Here is a 12564-nt window from a genome sequence, read left to right on the forward strand (position 1 = left end):
GTCAGCTCCAGGACTCGAACCCTCCCACTTCGCTCAGCTCCGTGCGCCTCCAGGACGGGGCGTGTGATCTCGGGCTCGGCCGCCAGGGGGCACCCGCACCGCAGCGCTCCCTCCCACCCACGCGCGGGACTACACGGCCGCGATGCTGGGAGCGCGCCAGGGCCTCCTCCGCACCCCACCCGATTCTCAAGCCGGTGACTCAGGACACCTGGCGCCACCTTCCCCTGGGCCCGTCATGGACGCACTGACATCCACAACCAGGGGACACAAGCTCCTGGACTCCGGGTCTCTCCGGGTCGCTGGCCCAGGGTGCAGCAGGGCGGTGCCGGGGCGGGGGAGGGGCAGTCTCATTTCCGGAAGAGGGTGGTGGGGATGGTTGCACAAGTGTTACTCAGCGACACTGACCCATACACTGAAAAACGACCAAAATGGCAAATTTTGTTATATATATTTTATCACAATTTTTAAAAATGGACTGCCAGTTTTCTCCTGAACTGCAAATCAAATCCAGACGCCCAGCACAGGTCCAGAGCCCTGCCCATGCCTGGCCCGGCTGACCCCTCTCCGTGCCCTGCAGCGGAAGGAGGTATGTGGTGGCACCAGGTGGAACGGGGCAGGCGGGCGGGACCCCAGCGTCTGGCAGGAGTCGGCCTGGGGGCCGTTCCCTGCCACCTTCCACGGCGTGGCACCTGCACCTCAGGTCCAGAGCCCAGGGGCATGCTGCTCACGGGGGGGCACGCAGGCTGAGACCCCGACCACGGGTGCCCCGTGCCCGGAGGCCCTCCCTCAGGCCCCAGCAGCCAGGCCCTGCCTGACTGGTTCTCCCCAAGCTGCTGTCCACTTTTATGGCTGTGGCCTGGACGGCCGCGGGGCAGGGAGATGTGTCCACCCCTCCTGCGCCGAGCACTGTGTGAGAGTGGGCAGCAGGAGTGGCCCACTCAGGACTCTATGTGGAGGACGCTCCCAGCCCTCAGGGTCTGGCCCCGTCACAGCCGTCCGCTGAGACAGGAGGTGCCCAGGCCTTCCGTGTGAAGAGGCGAGGCTGGGCGAGCCACAGGGCGCAGCGCGGGGTGCAGTGGAGAGGAGACATCAGAGAATGGAATCTTGGTTACCCACGGGGGAAAGGTGGTGGGACGGAGCCCTGGACCCCACACCCAGAACTGGGCTCCGGGCCTCCCCTCTGCCCCCGTCAGCTCAGGCGCCAGAGGGCAGCTGCCTCCGTCCACACTCCCTGTCCACCCCCAGCTGTGCGCCGCGACCCCACCACCTCCCGGGAGCCTGTGGACGGGCTGGATTCCAGCCACCCCTGCACCTGCAGACCCCTCCAGGAGGGCCTCAGGGCCACAGCAAGCAGCAGCTGAGACAAGGAGGGCCCCGCAGGGTGCTGGTCTCCAAGCCCCCGCCAGGGTGGCCGCACAAGAGGGCGCCTTCCCCGCACGCCGGCCCTCCTCTCCCGCCGACCTCCTCGGTCACGGCCCGGCTTCCTCTGCCTGCCACACCAGCTCGCCCGCGATGTAGGTGGCCTGCACGTGGAGGGTGTCGTCCAGCACCACGAAGTCTGGGGAGAGCCAGGTGGTCAGGAGGGGGCGGGGCTCCCCACCCCGACCCCTCACAGGCCGGCAGGGCCCCTGGAACCGGCGCCACTGGGGAGCAGGGGGCCGAGGCGCTGCCACTTACCCGGCCCCGTGCCCACCCCGCACCGGGCCGCACCTGCATCAGCACCGAAGTCCAGGCTCCCCTTGCTCTTCTCCAGGCCGAGCAGCTGGGCGGGGTGCAGGGACGCAGCCTCCAGGGCGGACTCCACACCGCAGCCTGCTCCAAGCACAGCGGCCGTGAGCCCGGCCCGCGCGCCTCGCGCAGCCAGCGGGTTAGCCAGCGCCCCTCTGAGCCCTCTGCTCATGCCCCGCGGTCACTCCAGCTCCGCCGGGCCCACAAGGGAGCGACGCCTCCGCCCCGCCACGTTGACCACGTCAACAAGCAAGCCCACGTCAGCCGTCTCCCGTCCGCCCGCTCACACCAGCACTGGGCTCAGGTAAGCCACCTCACCTCCCACCCGGCACAGTGGCCGCCAGAGACCCCGGCCAGGCCTCCAGGGTGCCGGGGCTTCACTGTCCTCTCAGCCGAGAGCGCTCTATGGGCAGGGCCCTGGCCACACTCCCCCCGCACAGGCAGACGCCTGTAGGATGCAGCTTCCCCCGGTCTCAGCTTCTGCCCCACACCCGCTCACGCGCACGCCTCTCACTGACCCGTGGCCTGCAGGAAGTGCCGGACACACGCGTCCATCGGAGCTATGCTGCCACTCAGTGTCGTGGTCCCTTGAGAGCAGAAAGGCCAAGTTCTGGAGGGATGTGGGCCACCGGGGGTGCTGGCAGGGGCTGGGCGGCTTCCCGCCTGCGAGGGGCCTGGGGCCTCCGTCACCCACTCACCTGCCACGTAGGCCGTCAGCCCGTCCACTTCAACCTCCTGCTGCCCTAGTGTGTGACGGCCATTGCCCAGGCCCAGGGCAGGGACGGCGTCGGTGACCAGCACCAGTCCTGGGGGAGGAGGGGCTTCAGGACCTGGCCAGCCCAGGCCTCCCTTCTGCCCAGCCCGCCAGGCAGCTCACCCTGGGGATGGGCCCGGTGGGCAACTCGCAGGGCAGCAGGGTTGGTGTGGGTGCCATCGGCAATCATCCCGTAGAAGATGCTGCGGCCAGGCGGCAGCTGGTCACTGGTCAGGAGCCCCACGATCCCGGGGTCTCTGTGATGGAACTGGCAGGGCCACGAGAGGGAGTGGCTGAGCGGCAGCGGGACCCGGCCCCAGCCCTGCCCAGGGCGGGGTGACACTCACGGGCAGCATGGCGTTGAAGAGGTGCGTGATGAAGGTGGCCCCGCTCCGCACGGCTTCCTCTGCTGCCCGCAGGTTGGCCACCGAGTGCCCTGTGTGGGGGGACTGGGCTCAGACCCCGCACCTGTCCTGGGAGCCAGAGGCAGACACCCCCCCCAGCCCGGGAGACCCGCTCACCTAGGGACACGCAGATGCCACGGGCCGTCAGCGCCTGGATGACCTCACGGCTGCGGCCCAGCTCAGGGGCCAGTGTCACGATGCGGACGTTGTCCAGGGACCCGTAGGTGGCCAGCACATCGTGGAAGCCGTCAGCCTCGAAGGAGCGCAGGTGGGCCTCGGGGTGTGCACCCCGCTTCTCCCGGCTGATGAATGGGCCCTCCAGGTGCACCCCTGGGGGAGGGGAGCAAGGGTTGCTCCGGCAGGCACCCCCACTGCGCAACCTCGCCCTGGCCCTGGTGCCCACCCTCCCTCCCCAACTGGGCATCTGGGGCAGGGCGGGGGCCTCCCAGGGTGGGGGGGGGGAGTCAGCCACTCACCGAGGACCCCTGCCCCATGGGGACCACCACTCTTCACGGGGATCTGAGGAAGGACCTGGGGGGAACCAGCTGTTAAAGCCCCGCCCCCACAGCCCAGTGCCCAGAGGTCAGGACGCAGCCACCAGCAGAGGCCCCAGGCGGAGCGCAGGCCGCAGGGCCCAGTACCCAGCCCAGCCCCCCTGGCCACCTCTTGGCTGTTAGAAGATAATGGAGGCCCCCTCACAGTAAGGGAAGCAGATCCCTCGGAGGCTTCCAGACTTGTTGTCTGCAACAGGAAGAGACGACAGAAGGGGCACCGATGACCTCCCCTGAGGCCAGGAGGGGACACTAGATGACCTCCCCTGAGGCCAGGAGCGGGGGCACCGATGACCTCCCCTGAGACCAGGATAGCGGACATTGGATGACCTCCCCTGAGGCCAGGAGGGGACATTGGATGACCTCCCCTGAGGCCAGGAGCGGGGGCACCGATGACCTCCCCTGAGGCCAGGAGCGGGGGCACTGAGGTGGCCCCATCCGGGCAGCAGCTTGAAGCCACAGGGCCCAGGCCACGCAGGACGCCTGCAGGGCAGCGCTCTCGGCACAGCTGGACAGGGCTCAGCACACGGGGCAGCCCACGTGTGGTGGGAGCCATGGGCAGGGGGAGGCCAGATGACCCAGCCACACTGTCACGCCCACCACAAGAGATTCAGAGGACAACGAAAGGCCGTCACACTCGGAGCAGGACACAGGGTGCCGGGAGCCCCGGAGGAGACGGCCTCGTGCTGGCACAAAGCGGGGCGCTGCAGCTTCTCCAGCCGCTCCAGCAGAGCAGCTGGGCCCCTGCAGCCCCCTCCCCAGGGCTGTGCCTGGCCTGCACAGCAGGGGGCTCTCCCAGCAGGGGGCCGCCCCGCCTCTTCCCCTGCTGGAAGCGGATCTGAGCAGCCCAAGGGGCCGGCTGCTGCGGGGGGTCCGGCAGCCTGTGCTCGGAGCACACCACCAAGTTTCCCGGGAGCGTGGAAGCTTCCAGAGAAAATAGCTTGCAGCCAGCAGACACAGGGACGCGGCAGCACGGCCGCCCTCCGGGCAGGAAGAGCCCTGCCTTCCACGAAGCAGGACGACGCTAGGAGAAAGGAGCCGGGCCCCCATCCCACGCTGCAGACCCCTCCCCAGGCCTGGCTGCTGCACTTCCAACCTGCTCCCTGCGGATGCACCGCCCGAGTGCTTGGCCCCTGCACCTGTGAGGCACCTGGAAGGAGTCCCTGGTTCCCGGGCCTGGCCTGCCCCTGCCTGCCTACTGCAGTCATTTGGGGAGTGAACCAGCAGATGGAAGCCGTGTCTGTCTCTCCTCCTCTCTCTGTCCCTCCACCTTTAAAAATAAACAAACTGAGGAAAGGGAAAGAATGAGAAGGAACAGCAGGTGCACACACGCTCAGGCGTAAGGGAGCACCTCCCGCACACGGGCACCAGGGGGAACGGAGGCCAGCGCGAGGCTCCGAGGCAGAGGAGCAACTGAGCGCCAGTGTGGGGCCCTGCGACAGCCACGGGATTCCCAGGATTCCCACGCGCGCAGAGGCCGGGTACGAGAGCCTCAGAAAAGGAATTCAAGAAGAGCCACGATGCTGAACTGGAGGCCGGCTTCCCAACAGCCAGGCAAGCGGGTCAACAGCCCCAGTCCCTGAGCCTCAGGACTCGGGGACACGGGACAGACCCCAAGCTTCCAGAGGGAGGAAAGAGGGCCCCACAGACGGCCAGGGGTCACCTGCCTTCCGACTGCTCAGCAACCTTGGAAATGAGAAGACAACACCACGTGGCCTGGAGAAGTCTCCTCGGGCAGAACTCCGACCCAGCCACATCCGGGACCCAGGTCCACACCTTCAGATCCCTGCCACCCCCCGCGAGCGAACAACCCCAGAATGAGGGCAGAAGCCGGCAAGCAGCAGGCGCAGGAGCTCGGAGCCAGGAGCCCAGGCCGAACGCGCGTCAGACAGCCTGGCCCTGGAGGGCACCGCAGGCGGCACCACCCGGCGTGCATGAGCCGAGTGCTCTGAGCAAAGAGCGTTCCCTCCGCGTTCGGCAGGGACTCAGGTGTGCAGACGTGAGAGCTGGGGGCTCCTGCACAGCCCCGGGGGCTGACTTATCAGAACCACAGGGAGGGGTCCGGGAAGCGGGAAACCGTCCCCAGCTTCCTGGCATGGCGCGCAGGCCGCCCTCAACCGACATCTCCGCTGAGCGCACAGCCCCAAGGGCAGCGGGCAGGCAGATGCCGGTCAGCTCAGCCACGGGTGACCCCGGCCACAGCCAAGTTCACCAAAGAGTTAAAGAAAAGAAAGGCCGCATCTTCAAGACTGGAGCTCTACAGGGGAAACCAGAACACCAAGTGCAGAGAAGGGGGGAGGGCGAGGCACACGCAGGGCAGGGGAGCAGCTGCCGAGGTCAAAGTGCAGGGGCTGCCGGCCCGCGGGGTGCCTGGCCCGGCTGCAGCTCCTAACAGAGCAGGAAGCAAAGGACAACGTGATAAGATCTGCCTCCCGGACCCAGAAAAGGGCCAGATCCTCCGGCCAGGGAGCAGCGGGAGTCCACGCGCCCTGCGCAGGCCGAGGAGGGCGGGTGTGTGGTGGGGGGAGGAAGCCCAAAGGGGGCCTCTGGCCTCAGGGCCGCTGCTGGGATTCCATTTTCCCTTCCAAGGCGTCCCTGCCTCCCAAGCTCCCGACAGCTCTGCCAGGTCCGTGCACCGGCACGGGTGCTGGGAGAAGGCTCACGCTCCACCTGCCCGGGAAGAACAGCCGCAGTCAGCGCCAGCGGGGCGAGATCAGCAGAGGGAGGCGGCGTGGGGGCGGCCAGGGCAGGCCCAGGCCTTCCAGCCAGAGCTGGGGGCGCAGGAGTGCAGGCCTGGAATGCGCCCGGGGAGACAGGCAGGAGGGGAATGCAGCCGGGTGGGGGCAGGGCACCCGTCCCGGGAGGGCCTCCGGCAGGACCCAGGAAGGGGAGCTGGGTGCTGGGTTGGAGTTCTCTGTGGCGGCACAGCTGGGCCTTGACCCGCCCAGGCTGAATGCGGCCTCTGTTCTACAGCACCCAGGGGGCTGCACCGGCCCAGCGCCGTCCCTGGCCCTGCTCTAGGTTTGAGGAAGCCTGGGCTCAGGCAGGAAGAAGGCTGTGCCCAGTCTCCGGGCCCCCTGCTGCGTCCACACACCCAGGAAGGGACAGGCCGGCGGAGCAGCCAGTCCCCGGTCCTGCAGCAGATCCAGCACCTCAGCCCGCTAAACCTCCCCTCCCCGCCCCCCGGCTGTGCTGTGGGTGCCCAGGCCACCCACAAAGCCCCAACAAAGAGGCCCTGCCCAGGAACCCTGGGTGAGCACGAGTGGGAAGCCGGGGAGTGGCCCTTTCTGGGAGGCTCATTCCACTGAGTCACAATTCCCAAACAGGCTGGGGAAGAGGGGCCCCACCAGGCCTCCCGCTGTGGCAATCACGAAGGCCGTGGGCTGAGGGTGGGGCTGGGGCAGAGGAGGGCGCTCAGAGGGCACAGGTGGGGCCGGGAGACCTGCAAGGGCGCGGGCAGGTGAGGCGGGATCCAGGCCCCCGACCGTGCCCCCCGGGGGGCGCAGAGCAGACTGACCACGAGGGGGCTGGCGGGCTCCTTCCCGCAGGCCGGGAGCCTGGCCTCACCTTGTGATAGACCTCTGGTGGAGAGGTGACCAGGGTGGGGCAGAAGGAGGTGACGCCGTGCGACAGGATCCTCCGGGCCACCAGGGAGACCCCTGAACCCACGTCCTCCGTGGCCTGGGAGAAATCAACACCAAATCCACCTACGGCCACAGAAAGGAAGGGGTCGCACGGGGCTCACGGCTGCCCGCCCGCGCCCCGGCGCCCGCCCCGCCCCGCCCGGGCCGCACCGTTAATCTGCACGTCGATGAAGCCCGGCGCCAGGATGCGGCCTCCGCAGTCCCGCTGCTCGTCCGCCACGCGCCGCTCCTCAAAGAACAGCTTCTCGGGGTCCAGGATGCGGCCCCCGCGCACCCACAGGTCCTCCCTGCGGAGCGGGACCGAGCGGCGGGCGCTGGCACCGCCGTCCGCCCCGCGGCCCGCCCGCGGCCCGCCCCCGGCAGGGCCCCCACGCCCACCTGAGCAGCGCCCCGCCGCGCAGGATGCGGCAGTTGGTGAACTGGAGCACCGGAGCCCGCGCCGCGCCCTGCCCGCCGCGCATGGTGAGCCGCTAGACGCCGGCGAGCGGGCGGCGCCGAGCCCCGCGGCCGCCGCTCCCCGGCCGCGCCACGTGACCCTCAGCTGACGGCGCCGCGTCACGTGACCGCCGCGCGCACGTGACCCGGCGGCCCACGTGACCGCCGCCGCGCCGTGACGCAGCTGCCCGGGCCCGCCCCGCCCCCGCGCCCACAGCAGCGGCCAGGACACAGGCTCCAGTCACATCCGAGAGCTTTATTGGACACCGCGCCGGCGCCACGCGGCCCCGGGCGCGCCGGTCTCGGCACACGGGACCCACGGGGCGACACTCTACCTAGGGTCACTACAGCGTTGGGAGGCAGGGCTGCTCCACAGACGTATGGACAGGTCAGGTCTCGTATAAATAAACATCCAGTGAAGAGAAATGACAACTGCGATTCATCCTCAAACACAGCACTCGAGGGCGGGGCTGATGGGGGCGCGCGGCCCAGATGTCCACAGCACAGGGCGGGGCGAGGCGGGGGCGACGGACGAGGGGCACTAGGACACTGCGCATTTACAAGACCAACTACTGAGGGGCGGCTGCCCGTGCATGGTCAGGCTGTTCATTCTGGAATGAGGGGGCGTCGACACCGTGCTCTGGCTGGTGGGTGCGCAGGGGGCTACTTTGTGGACAGGATGAGGGCGACGATGAGACCGTAGAGGCCGAGCACCTCGGCGAAGATGAGGATCAGGATCATGCCCACGAACAGCCGGGGCTGCTGGGCAGTGCCCCGCACGCCGGCGTCGCCCACGATGCCGATGGCAAAGCCAGCTGCCAGGCCGCTCAGGCCCACGCTCAGGCCCGCGCCCAGCTGCAGGAAACTCCTAGGGAGGAGAGGGCGGAGCGAGGTCAGCGGCCGGCGGCGGGCCGGGGGGCGCGCCCAGCCCCGCACTCACCGGTAGAGGCTGATGCCGTCGTTCAGGGAGTTGGCGATGAGCACGGCCACCACCAGGCCGTAGATGGCGATGATGCCGGCCATGACCACCGGGATGATGGACTTCATGATCATCTCCGGCCGCATCACCGACATGGCGGCGATGCCAGTGCCGCTCTTGGCCGTGCCATAGGCGGCACCCAGGGCTGTGGGAGGGAGGCAGGGTGAGCCCAGAGCTGCCCACTAATCACTGGGGTCAGGACCCTGGGGGAGGGGCAGGAGGCAGCCCTCAGGACAGAGTGCCACAGGGGTCGCCACTCTCCCTCTGGCTCAGCCACGGAACCCCGGCCCTGCTCCGGGTGAGCCTCAGGCGACTGCCCGTGACCTCAGGAGAAGGGCAGGTGGGCCCAGGAACCCTGTGTTGTCTGGTTCCCCAGGCCCTCAGGACAGGTCGGGGAAGGCCCGAGTTCACGTCTCTGCAGCCCAGGTGTTGGGCCTGCGTCAGCCAGCCGGCTTCCCGGGGTGCGGCCCCAGGCCGGGCGCAGCTGCTCTGCCGAGTCTGACCTCCAGGACGGGGGTGCCCAGCCTGCCGCCCCCTCCCAGAGGGCCCTCTGGGGCTCCCGGGGGTCTGCTCAGCAGTGTGAGGCGGCCTCCTCCCGACACCGCAGCCGTCGGGAAGGCCGCTGCTGGCCGGAGCAGGGGGGACCGGGGATGCTCGCAGCCATTCCTCTGCGCCCCGGCAGTGCCCGGCAGTGCCGTCCCGGGGTCCAGAGCCCGGCGACCTGTATGCGCAGCACCTCAGCAGACGGGGAGGAGGTGCTGAGGGGCCGGGGCGGTGGGGGGAGGGGCCCTGCCTCACTGGGGCAGCACCTTCAGCCGGGGACTCAGCATCATGGCGGATGTGGGGCAGGCCCAGGCCCACAGCACTGCCCACACCCAGGCTGCCGCAACACCCCTCCGGGAGGATCCTGGGAGAGGTGCAAGTGTCATGTGGCTGTGGGTGGAGAGACCAGAGGAACAAAGGCAGCAGGGCAGGGAGGGCCAGAGCAGCAGGAGGCAACAGCGGCCCAGGCCTGGGCAGCCCGCGCACGTCCAGGAGGGCCCCGGGCCCGACCAGGCGCCAACAGCGGGCCTCCTGTGGGGGCCGCAGAGGAGTCAGGAGTTCCGGAACCACCAGCAGGTAGAGGGTGCCCACAAGGAGGAAGTCATGAACGTGGAAGGAGAGCCAGTGACAGCTCTGTGGAAGACATGATGGAGGCTTCGACAGGGTGACAGTCATAAGACAAAAGGGGAAGCCGCATGTGACCGGGGCAGGGCCTTGTGCAAGGCAGGCCACGGGCTGGAGCCTGCAGTCGGCCGGCAGCGACACCTGGGCGCACGCGCGGACACGGAGCCTTGGAGAGGCCCCTAGGCCCGCAGAAGCGAGGTCTGAGGCGGTCCATCTGGCCCGAGAGCCTGGCCTCCACGGGCCTATCAGCCTGGGGCAGCTGGAGTGGAGCTGAAGCCAGCGGCCGCCCGCCCTCAACCACGGCCTCGCGGCACAGACACCACGTGCAGGGCGTGGACGGAAGGCGGCCGGGGCGCCAGGGCCACCTGGACAGGGGTCCTGCTGCCCCAGGACCCCATCAAGGGCTGCCGAATGAATGACCACCCGGTGGCCAGGGCAGCATCTCCATAGGCGCGGGGGCGGGGCGGCCCAGCAGTCTGTCCCGAGGAGCCGCCTGGGGAGAAGGGGAAGTCTAGACCACAGCAGTCCCGCCACAAATGACCCCTTCTCCCCGCAGGCTGGGAGGGGCGGCCGCTCGGCATCCCGTGACGCCCGGCAGGCCCAGGAGCACCCCGGCCCCCGGCCCACAGGTGTTTACAGTCAGCAGAGGCTGTTTGGAGTTCAAACCCTCCGCATACCTGCACCGGGAGGGTGCGGCAGGGCGGGCCGGGGCAGGGTCAGTGAAAACCTCGGGGAGGGGGGAGGCCCAGGCCAGGCCAGGCCACAGGGGCTGCGACCTGGGTTCACACTCCCGGCCTGGGCTCTCCAGGACCCTTCATGCCCAGCCTCAAACGCAGGGCCCCCAGCCCCCCACCCCGGGCTGGGCGGAGGAGGAAGGTCATTCACTCCGTGTCCATTCATCAGGTCCAGGAGGCCAGACTCCCGCCCGAGGCGCACGGCCGGCAACGCGCATGCCCCGGGCCCCCCTCGCACCCACCTCCCGGCACTGACCCGCGGCAGCCCCTCCACTCAGCTTTCCCACGCAGCCCACACAGACGGCGCGACTGGGAAACCGAGCCGAGCCCGAACCGGAAGCACCTGACCCGGGTCCAGACCCACCTGCGCCTCGCCATCCGAGCCGCCACAAAGGCGCGGCCGCGGACCCTCGCGGGAGGCACAGGCTGCCTGCGGCCAGGGCAGCGCCGGGGACGCCCCCGCCGCGCCGGGCGCCGGGGGCGGGGAGCTGTCCGAGGTGTGATGTCACACCTGCCCCCAAACGGGGCCGCGCAGAGCGGGCGCAGCGCCGCGCGCCGCCCCCCGCGCCCCCACCCCAGCCTCCCTTTCGCCTCCCGGGGCTAAGATGGCAGCGCCGCCGCCCCACCCCCGCACTGACGCGGCCCGGCGGGCAGAGCCGCGGGCACGGGACCCCCGGGACCCCCGGGACCCGCACCCTGGGCAAGCCTGCACGCCCCGCTCGCCGGACACTCGACCCCCGCCCGCCGTCCGGCGAAGCCCGGGCACCCGCGACAGCCCGGGATTGCGTCAGAGTGACGTCACACGCCGGACCCCGGCGAGCTGCGGGCACGAACCCCGCGGGCGCCGCTGGCGAACCCCCGGACCCCCGGCTCCCTCCTGCCGCGGCGCTCACCGCTGAAGATCATGGCGGACGAGGCGCCCATGACGGCGAAAAACGCAGCATACTCGGGGTTGTTCTTGGCCTCGGACATGTCTGCGGGTGGGGAGGGGCTAGCTCAGCGGGCCGAGGCGGGGGGCGCGGGCGGCGGGCGGGCGGGCGAGAAGCAGACGGACCGTCGGCGGGGAAAGCGACCCGGCTCGTCAGCCGCTGCGCTCTAAATACCAGCACCGCAGAACAAAATGGCGGCCGCGGCCGCGTCACATGACCCGGGCCCCGCCCCTGGGGCCGCGCCATTTCGCGCCGGTGGGGAGCCACGGCGCCGGGACCCCGCTGACCGCCCCGGGCCTGGGCCGCGGGAGCACGCCCGCCCGGGCTCGGACGCCTGCCCCGCCCCGGCCCGCCGCGGCCTCCGTGGTCCGCGGCCGGGCGCCGGCCGCCCCCAGAACCCTGCGGCGTTGGGCTCGTCCGGCTCCCGGGCCGGGCCGGGGCGGGGTCTGATTAGCATGCGGGGCGGGGCCTCTTGGCGCCCCGCCCCTTCTGCGGCTGCGCGGAGCCCGCAGGTGTTCGGTTCCGACAGACGCTTTTCTTCGCGTTCCTGGCGTGCATTCCCGGCGCCTCCTTGCGCGTCTGTGTTCTCACGGCCTTGGCCCAGGAACGATCCGACTCCCCCGGACGCCAGGCTGGACCTCGGGTCTCTGGGGCGAGCAGAGGAGCCGGGGCGCCGGCCGCCGCCTCCACCCGCCCGCGGCTCCCCAGCCTCTGGCTGCAGCCCTGCTGTCTTCCCGGGTCCCCTCCCCTCTCTCCTGCAGTCCCAGGCACCGCGTCCGCTGGCCCGGCTGCTGGCGACGTCGCCCCTGTCCGCACCCACGCCTCGGTGGTGGTGGTGGGGGGTGCCTGCCCCCCGAGGTGTGCGTGACTGATTGGAAACCACCGGTTTGCCACTGAGGAAGCTGTCCCGGAGGTCCGCGCGTGTGCGGGCATCCCGGGCCTCCTGCCTGTCCCGGCAGCCCCCACGCCCTTAGGTCCCCCGTCCTGGAATGGAGTCCAGCCGTTCCCAGAGCCCCGGTGGCTGCCTTGTGCCCACAGCCGGCTCTGCCTGTCTGTTCCCACCCCACCTACAGGAGCCCTAGGTGGCTGCCCCTGGCCTGCCTTGGTCTCCTTGGAGCCCCCCACCCCATGGTCTCAGGGATAGAGGCCTCTCCTTGCGTGGCCTGGGTGCTGGTGGGGTTGCCACGGCTGGCCCGGGCCTGCCACCGGTTCCACCTGCCTCTCAACAGCACAGCGGCC

General features: G+C 70.1%; 2 protein-coding genes across 4 annotated transcripts; both read right to left on the minus strand.

Moving 5' to 3' along the window:
- Window positions 1–436: 436 nt before the first annotated feature.
- AMDHD2 (amidohydrolase domain containing 2) lies at window positions 437–7625 on the minus strand. Of its 3 annotated transcripts, XM_002723504.5 has the most exons (11): window positions 7460–7623; window positions 7232–7368; window positions 7005–7144; window positions 3363–3417; window positions 3004–3216; window positions 2830–2918; window positions 2606–2750; window positions 2427–2534; window positions 2247–2315; window positions 1711–1812; window positions 437–1558 (listed from the first exon to the last, which is right to left on the minus strand). In XM_002723504.5, the coding sequence occupies exons 1-11, from the start codon at window positions 7540–7542 to the stop codon at window positions 1470–1472; spliced, it is 1230 nt and encodes a 409-aa protein (XP_002723550.3). In that variant the 5' UTR covers window positions 7543–7623; the 3' UTR covers window positions 437–1469. The 3 variants fall into 3 exon arrangements, with proteins under 3 accessions (XP_002723550.3, XP_051692187.2, XP_008250215.3); XM_051836227.2 differs by lacking the exon at window positions 3363–3417 and having other exon boundaries at window positions 7005–7118; window positions 7460–7625; XM_008251993.4 differs by having other exon boundaries at window positions 2247–2534; window positions 7460–7625.
- A 127-nt stretch (window positions 7626–7752) lies between these two features.
- Window positions 7753–11544, minus strand: ATP6V0C (ATPase H+ transporting V0 subunit c). Its single transcript, XM_070064099.1, has 3 exons — window positions 11290–11544; window positions 8457–8640; window positions 7753–8384 (listed from the first exon to the last, which is right to left on the minus strand). The coding sequence occupies exons 1-3, from the start codon at window positions 11366–11368 to the stop codon at window positions 8180–8182; spliced, it is 468 nt and encodes a 155-aa protein (XP_069920200.1). The 5' UTR covers window positions 11369–11544; the 3' UTR covers window positions 7753–8179.
- Window positions 11545–12564: the final 1020 nt, after the last annotated feature.

Source organism: Oryctolagus cuniculus, chromosome 19 (genome assembly GCF_964237555.1).
Source record: "Oryctolagus cuniculus chromosome 19, mOryCun1.1, whole genome shotgun sequence".
NCBI classification, from domain to species: domain Eukaryota; kingdom Metazoa; phylum Chordata; class Mammalia; order Lagomorpha; family Leporidae; genus Oryctolagus; species Oryctolagus cuniculus.